The sequence below is a fragment of the Neomonachus schauinslandi genome, chromosome 16, assembly GCF_002201575.2.
Source record: "Neomonachus schauinslandi chromosome 16, ASM220157v2, whole genome shotgun sequence".
NCBI classification, from domain to species: domain Eukaryota; kingdom Metazoa; phylum Chordata; class Mammalia; order Carnivora; family Phocidae; genus Neomonachus; species Neomonachus schauinslandi.
Window position 1 is genome coordinate 8367980 of NC_058418.1, and position 15359 is coordinate 8383338.

General features: G+C 49.7%; 1 protein-coding gene across 1 annotated transcript; it reads right to left on the reverse strand.

Annotated features, from left to right (window-relative positions):
* Nucleotides 1–2476: 2476 nt before the first annotated feature.
* C5AR1 (complement C5a receptor 1) lies at nucleotides 2477–13905 on the reverse strand. The gene is made up of 2 exons (XM_021681196.1): nucleotides 13754–13905; nucleotides 2477–4248 (listed from the first exon to the last, which is right to left on the reverse strand). The coding sequence occupies exons 1-2, from the start codon at nucleotides 13754–13756 to the stop codon at nucleotides 3193–3195; spliced, it is 1059 nt and encodes a 352-aa protein (XP_021536871.1). The 5' UTR covers nucleotides 13757–13905; the 3' UTR covers nucleotides 2477–3192.
* Between the last annotated feature and the right edge of the window lie 1454 nt (nucleotides 13906–15359).

Below are 15359 nucleotides of genomic sequence, written 5' to 3' on the forward strand. Positions count from 1 at the left end.
CCGAGGAAGAAACTCTGCTGATTGGAGGTGGTAGGAAAGGGTCGTAGAGAGAGGACGCCCAGCTGTGGGAAGAGGGTGGGGAGGGATGTTGGCTGTCTAGCTAGAAAGGACATCCAAGATCACAAGGGGCTTCCGGGGTGGTACCAGGCGCCTCCCCCCACCGACCTGAGGCTTAGGTCTCCCCAAAGACTGTGGTGCCTGAGGATCTATCCAGGTATCAACATTTACTACCAAAACCACACACAGCCCCTTCTAGAAGCCCAGCAGAGCACCTGTCCTCTGTGCTCAGACAGTGTCTTTATTTTTTTTAACTTATTTATTTACTTGAGAGAGAGCGCGCGCGCACACACACACACACACACACGAGTGGGGGGAGGGGCAGAGGGAGAAGGAGAGAGAGAATCTCAAGCAGACTCCGTGCTGAGCAGGGAGCCCGACATGGGGCTCGATCCAAGGACCCCGGGATCATGACCCAAGCCAAAATCAAGAGTCTGATGCTCAACCAACTGAGCCACCCAGGCACCTCCAGACAGTGTCTAAATAAAAGTTGTACCCAGGCAGACGCAACCATACTGTTGTAACAGGATCCAACGACATTGGCCACAATCGTGCAAGATCCCAGCCCAGCACTGCAGGCTGTTCCCTGGGCTCAGCCTGCTCTTGCAAAGATGGAGGACAAGGCCATACCCACGTTGTCCACTTTGGAGGCCACCAGCCCTGCGTGGCTCCTGAGCACTTGAAATGGGCCAGTCTGAATTGAGACGTGCTGTGTGTAACATACACACAAGATTTTGAAGACTTGGGGGCGCCTGGGTGGCTCAGTCAGGTAAGCAGCTGACTCTTGATTTCAGCTCAGGTCACGATCTCAGGGTTGAGATTGAGCCCTGAGTCGGGCTCCCTGCTGAGAATGAAGCCTGCTTAAGATTCTCTCCCTCTCTCTCTTCCTCTGCCCCCCTCCCCCCACTCACCTGCACTCTCTGTCTAAAATAAATAAATAGATCTTTAAAAAAAAAGATGGGCATCTGGGCGGCTCAGTCGGTTAAGCGTCAGACTTGATTTTGGCTCAGGTCATGATCTCAGGGTTGTGAGATCGAGCCCCATGACGGGCTCTGTGCTCAGTGAGGAGTCCGTTTGAGATTCTCTCCCTCTCCCCCTGCCTGTCCCCCTGTTCGCACTCTCTCTCTCTAAAATAAATAAATAAAATCTTTAAAAATATATTTTGGTTATATTAAGTTAGGCAAAATATAGTATTGACTATATTAATATTTTATATATTAAATATTGTTATGTAATAATATAATAAAATATATTAATAGCATTATACTATATTATACAGTATTAATATTTTAATATAAATTTTCTATATTATGTAATAGTTATGTTTTATATTATCTAATTGTAAATATAATTTTAAATAACATAATTATGTAACTGTTATTCATACAATATATAACTGTATAGTATATAATACTCATATGATATATCATTCATATAATTGTTAACATAACATATTTTATCATAAAATACATCACTATTATTTCATCTGTTTCTTTTAAATTTTTAAAGTTCATTAATTTATTTAAGTAATCTCCACACCCAACGTAGGGCTAGAACTCACAAGCCCGAGATCAAAGAGTCTCACGTTCCACCAACTGAGTCAGCCAGGTGCCCCTGGTTCTCCTTAATTTTTTAGTGTGACAACTAGTAAATTGAAAACTACCACGCGGCTCACATCATATTTCTGTTGGACGGTGCTGGTCTGTATAATATTTCTAGCCAATCCACACACAAGCACGCACACACAAAATACCAAACAGAAATGTTTTAAAGTCATTTATAAATAACACAACGTTACAATGCTTATTTTTTTTAATTTTCATTATTCAAGTGCTGCAGACTAGTTTTCTCTTCTTTAAGATTTATTTATTTATTTTAGAGAGAGAGAGCACGCATGAGCAGGGGGAAGAGCAGTGGGGGAGGGAGAGAGAATCTTAAGCAGACTCCATGATGTGTTCAGACAGCCCCTCCTCCCAAAGCAGGGCTCAATCCCAGGACCCTGAGATCATGACCTGAGCCGAAATCAAGTCGGCTGCTTAACCGACTGAGCCACCCAGGGCCCTCAGACTAGTTTTTTGTTTTTTGGGTTTAAGTCAAAAGGTTACATGATTGATAGAGCATTCCTTGAAAGGGCAAATTTGGAGAGTGGACTCATGGTTGCCAGGGGTCCAGGACAGGGCTGGGAGGGTGGAGGGACGTGAGGGTGACTGACAAAGGGCATCATCAGGGATCCTAGTGGGGATGAAAATGTCCTGCCCCTCGAGTGTATCAATGTCAACATCCTAGTCGTGATCTTGTAACGTCATTTTGCAAGAGGTTCCCATAGTGAAGCAGATCAAGGGCATACAAGATCCCTCTGTATCATTACTTACAACTGCATGTGAATCTACAGTGATAGCAAATTTAAAAGTTTCTTCCTAAAAAAAAAAAAAGTTTTTCTTTGTTTTTTTTTTTTGAGAAGTGCACACAAAAAAGCAGTTTGTAACAAAGTAAAAAGTCAAATTTCCCTGTGACCATCTTCCCCCCACCAGGTGCCCAACCAATGTTTTCCAACCCCTCCCAGCACGCCTTCCTCAACACCTGCTTTTCACCAGAACCCTGTAACATCTTTTTACGTCATGCATTTTCTCAAAACCCAATTAAGTAACACTTTAACTCTCTGCTTGTCTTTAAATCAGCTCGCTTAGAAAAGCTTAGCCAGTGAATTTTGCTTTGTCCTTGACAAGAATACCTTTTGAGAGGCTCCTTTCCCCAGCTCTCTGTAAAATAAATACATCACTATTGTTTAAAGGTTAGACTGTTTCCATTTGTCTGTTTTCTCTGTATCCAATGTGTTCTATTCACCGACTCCCCCTGCACCCAGCAGACAGACAGGGCGCCCTTTGCGGGTGCTCCGGGGTAATACTAGTTTCTGCTTGCTTTCCAAAGCCCTTGGACGGAAGAAAAGTTGAGGCTCCCTAGAGGGACCCGTTCATCCTGAAAGCGAGGGAGGACCAGTCTGGAAAAGATGGAAAGGAATGGAGGAGGGTTCACTCAAACATCAGCACCCAAGGGCTGGGGTCAGAGAGGCCAAGAGCGAAGGGACAGGTGGGAAAGGGGGAGCACTGAGCAGATGGTGGCCGGAAGACCCTCCCCTCACACCGCGTGGTTCTTCACGGCTGGGGTGTCCACCGTGGAGAGGGTGAAGGACCTGCTCTCCCTGCCCACAGACTCCTCGGTCAGCACCTGCCGGAGCGTGGCCGGGAGGGACTTGAGGAAGCGGCTGTGGAATCCCTGGGCTGCCACCACGTAGATGATGGGGTTTATACAACAGTTGATGTAAGCGAAGGCCACACACAGGGAGTCCAAACTGGACACGGAGGTGAAGATTTCCGAGTTCCTGTGGAACAAGGCCAGCATCATCCCCGTCACCTGGTAGGGCAGCCAGAAGACGAAGAAGCTCGTCACCACCGCCACCACCACCTTGAGCGTCTTGGTGGAGCGGGTAGCACTGCGACTCCAGGTCCGGATCAGGAGGAAGGTGTAACAGATGCTGAGCGTCACCAGCGGCCACAGGAAGCCTACGACCAGCCGCAGGATGGCCACGCCCCTCTCCACCGGGAGCCCATGGGGGCCGTAGTCCAGGCTGCAGGTCATCCTGAAGGGAAAGTGCTCTGTGCGTACCCGGCGGAAAATGAAGGAGGGGATGGTCAGCAGCAGGGCCACGCCCCAGGCCACGCCGCAGGCCACCCAGGCCACCCACGCCCCTCGGTAGTTCTGGCACCAGATGGGGTTAAACACCAGCAGAAAGCGGTCGGCGCTGATGACGGCCAGGAGCAAGATGCTGGCGTACATGTTGAGCAGGATGAGCGAGGGCAGGATGCAGCAGGCAGCGCTGCCGAAGGGCCAGTGGCCATACTGAACGATGGAGGCAAACAAGATGGGCAGCGCCAGGCAGGACAGGAGATCGGCCACTGCCAGGTTGAGAAACCAGATGGCATTGATGGTCCGCCGGACCTCGTACCCCGTCACCCAGACCACCAGGGTGTTGCCTGGCACTCCCACCAGGAAGACGATGGTGAAGATTACCAGGGCAATCGTGTTGGGAACAGACAGCTGGGGGGCGCTGGGAGACTCATCCACAGGCATGTTGGGGTCCAGGGTGGCAGTGCCATAGTCCAGGTACTCCAGGGTGCTGTAATACACGGAGGCCTGGGTGGAATCAGAGAGGCAAGAGGAGGCTGAGTCTGCAGACAGGTGCCAGGGGCCCGTCGGAGCTCTGTGGCTGGAAGCCCCAGGTTCCTCCCCAGGAAAATGGGGGTGTTAAGGACTGAGAGGCAGCTAGGGTGTCATACCACTTATAAGAGTGGAGTCTCCGGGCCACCCTGTCGCCTCCCCATGAAGTCCCTGGACATCCCTATGATCCAGCAACCAAAGGGTTAAAACGCAGTCCTGCTGCAACGTTGTAGTCACTGTCCATTGTGACTGGCCGGTACACAGGACACACTGCTTCTTAGCTATTTTTAATGTCATCGACAAACTGGGATGATATTACTGGGTAGTTTCCCCACGGCCACCCACCACCACCATCACCCGCTTTTGCTGCCTCCCACCCACTGAGGCAGCTCCGTGCTCCGTCTGGCAGGGGCTCCCCAGAGAAGGTAGTGGCTCAGCAGGGCCTCACATACTGGGGCACAACACTTAAGTGAGGGGAAAGGGGGAACCAAAGAAACTCAGGGGCGCCTGGGTGGCTCAGTCGTTAAGCGTCTGCCTTTGGCTCAGATCGTGATCCCAGGGTCCTGGGATCGAGCCCCGCGTCGGGCTCCCTGCTCGGCGGGGAGTCCGCTTCTCCCTCTCACTCTCCCTCTGTGCTCTCTCTCTCAAATAAATAAATAAAATCTTGGGAAACAAAAAGAATGATGGGGACATGTCAAAAGGACACGAGAGCCTGAGAGGGACCCCTAGTCAAAATTGAGCCAATTTGAGTATATAATAATGATGATGATGATGATGATGATGTTATGGAATGAAACACATTAATATATAAAGATTTATGAGTTCAAAATGATAATAAAAACAAGCAAACCCATTGGTCACTTTTTTTCCAGAAAGGGAACAAATCAAGCATTTATCCTGCTATTTCGCACAGGGTACATTTCAGGGAAAGCAAGAGTCAATGTGGGAAAGTCTTCCTTTAAAGAAAAATCTAAGAATAATACCTGCAGCTGGAATGACAGAATTCAGGAAATAATGGGTCTGGATGGCGGCCATCAACATCTGACAAAACCCTCGGGTGAAAGACCGCTGGCAACTTTACAATAAACAGGCTGGGCTCATACCCCAAACCGGCCAATCAACCTCAGCATCCGGAGAAGAGAGACAATCGGACATTCTGTTCTATGTGATGTGATGCTTTAGAAAGGACACAGCCCCACCTATGAGTAATTCTTGCAAATGAACAAATGTGAGTCTAATCAAGGTTCTAGATCAAAAACTACCAGTCTTGGTGCACCTGGGTGGCTCAGTCGGTTGAGTCTCAGTTTTGGCTCGGGTGGTGATCCCAGGGTCATGGGATTGAGCCCCATGTTGGGCTCTGTGCTGGGCGTGGAGCCTGCTTGGGATTCTCTCTCTCCCTCTGCCCCTCCCCCCACTCTCGTGTGCTCACTCTCTCTCTCAAAACGAAACAAAACAGAACTACCAGTCCACAGGAAAAGCAGGGGAGAGAGGAACATGATAAAAAACACCACAGGGACAAAATGAGATCACAGGAAACTCTACAGGACGAATGGTCTGTTTATTACCACAAATAAATGTGGTAATAAACAAGGCATTGTTAAAAAAAAAAAAGAAGAAGAAGAAAGAAAAGAAGGAAAGGAAATTGTCATTGATTAAAAGAGATTTAGGGGGGCGCCTGGGTGGCTCAGTCGATGAGCATCTGCTTTCGGCTCAGGTCATGATCCCTGGGTCCTGGGATCGAGCCCCGCATCAGGCTCCCTGCTCAATGGGGAGTCTGCTTCTCCCTCTCCCTCTGCACCTCCACCCCGACTCCCCGCCTCGCTCATGCTTTCTCTCAAAACAAATAAAATCTTGGGGGCGCCTGGGTGGCTCAGTCGTTAAGCTCTGCCTTCAGCTCAGGTCATGATCCCAGGGTCCTGGGATCGAGCCCTGCATCAGGCTCCCTGCTCCACGGGAAGCCTGCTTCTCCCTCTCCCATTCCCCCTGCTTGTGTTCCCTCTCTCACTGTCTCTCTCTCTCTGTGTCAAATAAATAAATAAAATCTTAAAAAAAAAATAAAAGAGATTTAGGGGCATATCAAGCAAAGGTAATACAGAGACCTCATTTGGATCCTGATTGGAAGAATCAACTGCAAAATCAGACATTTTTGAGACAATCTGGGACACACAAAAATGGAGTAGGTATTTGACAACAGTAAGGAATCGGTGCTAATTTTATTGAGGATGATGTGGTTTTGTGTTTATGTTTTTAAAAAAGGATAAAGATACATAGCCAGTAAAATAGGATGTCTTGGATTTGCTTTAAAACACTCCAGCAATGGAGCGTGCCTGGCTGGCTGGCTCAGTCGGTACAGCATGCAACGCTTGATCTCAGGGATGTAAGCTTGAGCCCCACGACGGGTGTAGAGATTACTTTAAAAAATTTTTTAAAGCCTTTTTTTTTTCTTTTTTAGAGAAAGAGTGTGCACGCATGCATGCATGTGAGCAGGAGGTGGGGGGGAGGGGCAGAGAGAGAGAGAGAGAGAGAGAAGCCCAAGCAGGCTGCACACCCAGCCCAGAGCCCTACATGGGGCTCGATCTCACGACCCTGTGATTATGACCTGAGCTGAAATCAAGAGTCTGATGCTTAACTGACTGAGCCACCCAGGCATGCCACCCCCCCAAATTTAAAGATCTTTAAAAAAAAATTTTTTTTTTCAAAAAAACACTCCAGCAAAAGAAATCGCTGGGAGGCAGGAGACAGGAAGGGAGGGGAGGACTGTGGGTGACGAAGAACAGCAAAACATAGATAACTGTTGAAGCAGGGTCATGGGTACACTAGGGTTCACAGTATCATTCTCTCTACTTCTGTGTATTTGAAATTTTCCATAATAAGACAAAATAAAGAGTAGAGGGGTCCTGAGCACTTCTTCCCAAGCTGAGCTGCTGAGAATACCATGCCCCCCTAAGAAAGAAAGTGTCTGTGAGTCGCAGTTGAGCTGGAGAAAGCATTATAGGCAAATCCGTGCCCCAGAGGCACCAGACACAGCAGGAAAATCCCCCTGGAATGATTGTACAGAAGCATCCAGGATTTAGACAGCACTTATCATGTGCCAGACATAGCATTAGCTCTTCCGGTCCTGGCCACACCCCCTAAAAGTTGGTGCCATTAATGTGCCCATTTTCTTGATGAGGACACGGAGGCACAGGAAAGTAAAGTAGCCTGTTCTAGGTCATGTGGTTAGGAATTCAAACCTATATAGGCTAGCACGCAAACCCCGGGCAGGCTGCCCCTGACCATTTCCAAGAGGGACTGTGGACGGAGGAAGATACTTCGGTGGTGAGCTCTGTGGCCCTTGGAGCTAGCCCATCCCTGAAGGCCACTTTGTCACCAACCCAGGGAAAGGAGACAGAGAGGAAGAGACATGGCTGTTACAGAAATCTCCAGAGCTGGACATTTAGCGCACCTGGATTTGCAGGCTTTGGTTCATACCCACCGAAAACACCCACCTTGTGGATTATATAAGATGACCAGTGTTCGGGCCCCCAGCCAGCTGAGTGCCTGGCACTCAGTATGGGGACAAGAAAGGGCAACCAATATGACCATTATTTCTTGGTGTTATGATGATCGAAGAGCTCAGATCTTTCCCTGAACCACTCTTTCTCAGTCCCTTTATGTTGCCAGAAGGCGGGCCAGGCTGGTGGCCCTGGGGTCCTTGCTGGGGGACCTATTATTCAAAGGGAAAGGGAAAGTGTCAATGTCAGCTGAGATGGGGATGAGCAGGGTGTGGTAGGTCCACGCCATAAAATAGGATTCAGCCCCAAAAGAACGAGGTGGGCCACGGTGTAGGTATCTTCTGGGGGTGATGATGATGTTCTGGAAACAGAGCTCAGGGCTGCATGGCAGAGCGAATGTACTGCAAACACCACTGCGTCGTACACCTTAAAATGGTGAATTAATTATATGTTATGTGAATTTTACTTAATTAAAAAAAAAAAACCACACGCCAGCGTCATGAAGCCAAGGGAAGGGTGAGGGATTGTTCCTCGTGAACGGGGACCACACAGACAGGACAACCAAATGCCATGTGACATGCTGGGCTGGAGTCCAGAGCAGGAAAAACCCATTTGCCGCAAAGGGCGTATTCGAACAACTGAGCAAGTTTGCTCAATCTGTAGCCCAGACAATAATATTGCACCAAATGTTACATTTCCCAACAATGATAATTGTGCTCTGCTCATGTCAGTGATGGTTAATTGGTCTTGAGAAATGAACACTAAGGTATTTGAGGGCCAAGGGGCATGACGCCTACCACTTACTCTCAAATTGTTCAGAAAAAAAGATGATAGATATATAGATCGATAGATTGATGATAGATAGGCGAATGATTGACTGATAAAGCAAATTTGGAGAATCTGGGTAAAAACTATACTATATGGGAGTTCTTTGTATTATTCTTGTAATTTTTCTGTAAGTGTGAAATTTTTTCAAAAGAGAAAGTTCAAATTGTTGAAATATTTCTATTGGTAAACAGCCCCTGCTGGGAGCCTACCATCCCCCACCCCCACCCCCCTGCCTCCAGCACCCTGGCTTCTTCCCATTTTCTTCTGGGACCCACCCACCCCCATCCCTCCACTCCTCCACCCCAATCCCCATGCTCCAGTTACTATAGGGTTAATGCCAGGCACAGCAGGAGGCCCTAGACCACCCCCCTTTCCCGCCCCCCCACCCCCTTAGGCACCTTAGGGTCTGCTCAGTATTGTGTGTCTGCCCTGGACCCCTAACATGAAGCTTTTGCCCGAGTGACTCAGACTCCAAAGGGGAGCATCGGTCCCCACACCCTGTTCTCATGCTCCCTACTCCTCTCATCAGCTGACAAAGCTCCTTCCTGGCATGAGCTCATGGGGCCCTTTTCCCTTCCCTGACTTCATGAGGGCAGGGAAAAAAAAAAAAAATGCTGATTCTAACATCCTGCCGCTTTCAGGATCCTCCCAGTGCAAGTGGCTTAAAAAGTTTCACCCTTGGGCGCCTGGGTGGCTCAGGTGGTTAAGCGACTGCCTTCGGCTCGGGTCATGATCCTGGAGTCCCGGGATCGAGTCCCGCATCGGGCTCCCTGCTCGGCGGGGAGTCTGCTTCTCCCTCTCCCACTCCCCGTTTGTGTTCCCTCTCTCGCTGTGTCTTTCTCTGTCAAATAAATAAATAAAAGCTTTAAAAAAAAAAAAGTTTCACCCTTGCAGCGTCCCTACAAAGATGGGAAATAACCAGAGTGTCCAGCACGAGGTGACTAGCCGGCTAAATGACTGATGACACATCCAGAACAACAGAATGCTATGCAACTATCTGAAAGAATGAGGTGTTGATGCACTGATGTGGAAGGAGCTCCAAGATCTAGGGGGGCAGCTAGAAAGCAAGGACCAGGGGCGCCTGGCTGGCTTAGCGGGTGCAGCGTGCAACTCTTGATCTTGGGGGTTGTGGGTCCGAGCCCCACTTTGGGTGTAGAGCTTACTTAAAAACAAAAATATATATATTTTAAATAAAATAAAATAAAATAAAATCCTTAAAAAAATAAGAAGAAAAAGCAAGGACCAAATGGTGCATAAAGCAGGCTACCTGCAAAAGACTCTCTCTTCCTTTCCCTCTTCCTCCTCCCCTCCTGTGTATCTCTGTCTCTACTTCTAGCCTGTACCTGTCTCTCTCTCTCTCTCCAGAGCAGCTCTAGAGGCAGACAGAGGAAGCTTGTACCAGTGGTTGGCCCCAGGATGGGGGGAAGGGAGGGAGGGAGGAGGAGGGGCTGGGCAGTCGGGGGGGGGGGGGGGGGGCAGGCACTGGAAGGAAGCATTTCACCGTATATATTTTGGTTCCTCTTGTATGAGAAACCACACCAGTGAGTGCACTGTCCGTTCCAAGAAACAGACATTATACAGCAAATATAAAAGAATTTGTGGTTCCACAATTCTAGGCAGAATTCTTCACGGCACTAATGTTAATCAACTGGGGGACCCTGACACACTTGGCACTTGCCTGTGGGGATGCTGTGGTCTACAAGGAGGGACGAATGAACCCCCAAGTGGTGAGGACCGAGTGTTTGATGGAGGGCACAGCCCCATCCGATAGAGCGTTCTGCGCCTGTCCTTGGTGGTGGCCACCAGCCACATGTGGTTGCTGGGTGAGGGAAAGGCGGCCGACGTGTCTGAGGACCTGCATTTTTAATTTGGGCAGTTTAATTAAATTTCAATAACCACACGCGGCTGGTGGCTGCCCAGTCGGACAAGGCAGGTCTGGGGCTATGAAGGGACCAGACACTGTTCTAAGCCCTTCCCAGGTGTTAGTTCATTAATTAACCAATAACAGTATTTAAGTCCCCAACAACCAGAAGCGTGGGATACTATTGCTCCTAACTTCACAGGCCCAGGTTTTTTTTCCCCAAGATTTTATTTTTAAGTAACCTCTACCCCCAACGTGGGGCTCGAACCCACGACCCCGCGATCAAGAGCCACACACTCTACCAACTGAGCCACCCAGGCGCCCGTTATGGGCCCATTTTAAGAGCCCTTGTCTATTGTGGACAGGAAGAGCTCCAGAGCAGAATCTGGGAAGAAGAGGAGAGTGGAACTGTTCAGGTGAGGTGAGTGATAGGGTGGTGGCCCTGAGGAGACATGCACGGATCAGAGAATGGGGTTGAAGGAGAGGACACAGTACTTACAAGAATAGCAATCACCTTCGTCGAGCTCTGTTCTCAGCCCTTTGCCTGCATTAGCTCATTGAATCCACGAACAACCCTCTGAGAGTTGTTCCTATTGCAACCTCCATTTCACAGATGGGAAAACTGAGGCTCCTCTTAGAGTTTAAGGGAGCTTCCCGAGTCCTCCCCGCAGGTAGCAAGTGGCAGAGGTAGGAGAGAATTTCTGAGAGCTCGGGCCCTCTCTGAGTGGCTACCAGGTCTACGGTACTGTGGGGGGTGGGGGGAGAATGCGTTCAAAGACAAAGCCACAGGTGAGAGCCAGGGAATGTGCTACCCACCAGAAAATGAAAGGAGGTCAGCGTGGCCGGCAGGTGGCCAAGACGAGGTTGGAAGATCCACCCATGCCATGTTCATGCTCAAGAATTTGTATCTTATCCTTGGGTCATGGGGAGCCATGGGCGGTGCTTGAGCTGCAGAGGGGCTAGGTCAGTTTCAGTTTAGAAAGATCCCTCTGGTCGCTGAAAGAAGGTGAGATGAGAGGCAGCAGGACCAGAGAGCAGCTGAGGAGGAGCTCCAGGCCACTGAAGATGGGAGCACAGATGGGGCGTTGGGGGGTCATGGCCGAGAGAAGGAAGCCAAGTAGAAGGATTTGAAAGCACCGAGGAGAGGCATGATAAGGACACAGTCATGCAGCTGGTGCGCCGTAAACTCTGCCCCAGGCCCTAGCCTCCCTCGCCTGGCTTCCGGTAGGGGACCCTTCCATCCCTCCTGATCCTTCCAGTAAGGGAAGCCCTGCCAACCATGCCCCCCTTAAAGTGGAAAAAACAGGTTCCCTTAGGGACGCTGTCAGAGCCAGTAAATACACAGGAGGCAAGGTGGGCTTCCCCCTGCCCCGAACATCCCCCTCCCCGTTCTTACAAGCACACAACATCTTTAAATAATCCACCCACAGAACCACATGGAGCCACAGAGATTACATCCTCGGAGAAATGGGATATGAGAGTAGAGTGAGGGTGGGCATCTCTACTCCCATTGATTTTCTTGAATTGCACGACGTCTGTGACCCCACAACACGCACAGTTTTTAAACCCCGCGAAAAACACAAGCCTCCAGGTCCTTGGAGGATGCAGTGAACTGCCTCGCAGGTTGGCAAAAAAAAGAGTTTGATGGGCAGGTGAGCGTGCGGGCGGACAGTCTCTGTAGGTGGGAATTATAAGCTAGTATAACTTGTGGCAAGATCCGTTAAAAGAAAATTGCCCGTGGACTCAGCCTTTGCAGTTCTGGAAACCCAGACTTGGGCCAAAGATGTAACTTTGGTTTTAAAGGCAAAATATGGGAAACAACTAAGATTCGCCATTGAGAGTGGATGGACCAGCCCAGTAGACTATTATACAGCGAATAAAAAGAAAGAAGGAATTCCCTTGAAATACTCAGGGATGATAACAGTATCTTCCTCATAGATGTAAATGCAAAGAGCATAGCACAGGGCCTGGCATGCAGTAAGCGCTCAATAAATACTGGTTAATGATACTCTACATTAGTCATGAAAAAAAAAAGCAAGATGCAGGCTAATGTGTAGAATGTACTTCTATTTGCAGGGGGCAGAAAGGATAGACAAGTCACATGCATTGAGCACCAACTGTATCCCCGTAAGAGCTTTCTGTGTATTATTTAGTTCTCTCAATGAGCCTATGATGTAGGTTCTAATTCTGTAGGATTGTTATCCCCATCCTCAAGGTAAAGAGAAGGAAGCCCAGATAAGATGAGTCCTTTTCTAGGCTTCCTGTGACACACGAGAAGCAGAATTTGAAGCTTATTTCAATTTGACCCCCTTGCCAAACTACCCCCTACTTCATTCCCTTGCACCTCTGTCCTTGAGTACCTGTAGACTGATTGCGGAAGGATCCAACACACACTGGTGCCTACAGTTGCCTCTGAGGGCCGTAGCAAGGAGTCTGAGGCGCTGGGCTGGGCAAGGGAGAGTGACTATTCACTGAATACCCTTTGGTATTTGGGACCATATTATGGAAAGGAAAAGAAGGCAAAGCCAATAGTTGGTTTCTCAAAGTCCAGCTGGTCCTCGTCAGGTCTCAAAAGTGGGATGAGGCAATGTCAAGCCCCTCCCTCGTCAGCTAACGTGTCCTCCATTTCCCCTTTCACCCAGATGAAGCAAGACGAGAACATCTAGCGCGGCAGGTACCAAATCACAGCCCTGCCTCTCTCGAACCCAGCCCTGGGGGCACAGGTGTGCATGAGGTGGGGAAGGGGGGCCCTCCCTGGGCCTGGAGACAGTCTCCCTCTGACACCCACAGAATCCATGAGACAGGCTGGGTCAACCACGAACCGCTGAAGGACCCGGGCCACCTCTGCGCCTGCCTGGGCCTCAGTTTCCCTGTCTCTACAATACAGAACATCTGAAAGTCCGGGTGGATCGCTATCTTTCTTCCAAGCTGGCTCTTTGCAGCCTCCCAGCCTTTGCTCCTGCTGTTCCCACTGCTGAAAGACCTCTCCTGGATCCCTCCACTTGAGGACGAGTGTCATCTAATCAGACCCAACACATGGGTTTCCTGCCCTGGCGACCTTTCGGATCCCAGCCTAGGGCATCGAGGCACCTATAATCCCATGACAATCTTCCTTCTTAGCTGCATCCCAGCCCCGGAGAGTCTGAGATGAGGGTCAGGGGAGCAGGGAGGAGATGGAGGACAGAGAGAGGAAGAAGGAAAGGGAGAAAGAGTACAAAGGGGAGAGGTGGAAGGGGGAGAGAGACCCAGCAAGGAAAGGAGAAGGTGTCCGAGCCCACGATCCCTCTGGGGAACTCACCATGTTCAGGTCTCCCAAGATCCCCGCTGATCAAAGGTCCTTCCTGCCCACAGACTGTGTTTTTTAAACCCCAAGGGAGGGTGCAGATCACAGGGAGGAAATGACCAGGCTTTCCCCTCTGGGGCTCTCATTGGTCTGCACACTGGGCACCCCATCTGGGGCTGCTTCTGTGGGCCACTCACCCAGAGAGCTCTGAACACCTCCTTCCAGTCAGAGGAGGGAGGCTGGGCTTGTAAAACTGAGGAAGTCCCTCGCCTGACAAGGGTGCGATCCAGATAAAAGAGCCCCCTGCCCTGTTCTAGGCTCAGCCCCTCTCTTGGCCTCAGTTTGCCCATTTGGGACCTTCTAAAAGCTGCAGAAAAAGCTCAGAGGTCCAACTGGCTCAAATTCCCCCTGGGGGTTCTGGGGCACAGGGATGGTGAGCCCCAGCCTCCCAGCCAGTTTGCTTGGAGGCCCAGAAAGGCCAAGCAGGTCTGTGGAGGTGGTCCAGGACTTGGGGACTGTTACATCCTCCTGCCTTGGGTTTGGAAGGTGGCAAACCAACCCAGGACGGAAGTCTGAAATCGAGATGACAGTAGGGCTGCTCTCCCTACTCCCCAGAGGCGCTAGCAGGGAATCGGTTCCTGCTTCTTCTAGCTTCTGGTGACTGCTAGCATTCCTTGGTTGGTGGCCGTCACTCCAATCTCTGCCTCTGTGGTCACACCTCCTTCTCTCCTACTGTGGGTTGCAAACTCCCATCTGCCTCTCCCATATAAGCCCTTGTGATTACATTTAAGATCCCTCTGGATAATCCAGGATAACCTCCCATTTCTTTCTTTTTTTTTTTTAAAGATTTTATTTATTTGACAGAGAGAGACACAGCGAGAGAGGGAACACAAGCAGGGGGAGTGGGAGAGGGAGAAGCAGGCTTCCCGCAGAGCGGGGAGCCCTATGTGGGGCTCGATCCCAGGACCCTGGGATCATGACCTGAGCTGAAGGCAGACGCTTAACGACTGAGCCACCCAGGTGCCCCGATAACCTCCCATTTCAAGATCCTTAACTGCAAAGTCCCTTTTGCTATATGAGGTCATGCCACGGGTTCTAGGAATTCGGATATGGACATCATTGGGAACCTTTCTGAGCCTACCTCGATGAGTGTGGTTGTGATGATGAGCACAGAGACAGGCTCATTTTCCCTATGTTCTTTTTTCTTAAAGATTTTATTTATTTATTTGACACAGAGAGAGAGAGAGAGAGAACACAAGCAGGGGGAGGGGCAGAGAGAGAGGGAGAAGCAGATTCCCCGTGGAGCAGGGAACCCAATGCAGGACTCGATCCCAGGACCCTGGGATCATGACCTGAGCTGAAGGCAGATGCTTAACCAACTGAGCCACCCAGGCGCCCCTTTCCTGTGCTCTTCGGCAGCTCTGGAATATAGCACCCAGGTCTTTCCTCCACAAATAACATTTTGCTACAGCAGCCTTCAACCTTGTAAATATCTAGCTTTCTTTTCATGGCAAAGGTAATCCATGAGCGTTGCAAACATTTGAACAATGCAGAAATGCACTACTCCTACCAAAAAAATTTTTTTCTTTAAGTGACAAGTCTCCACTCCATCCTTCTGAAA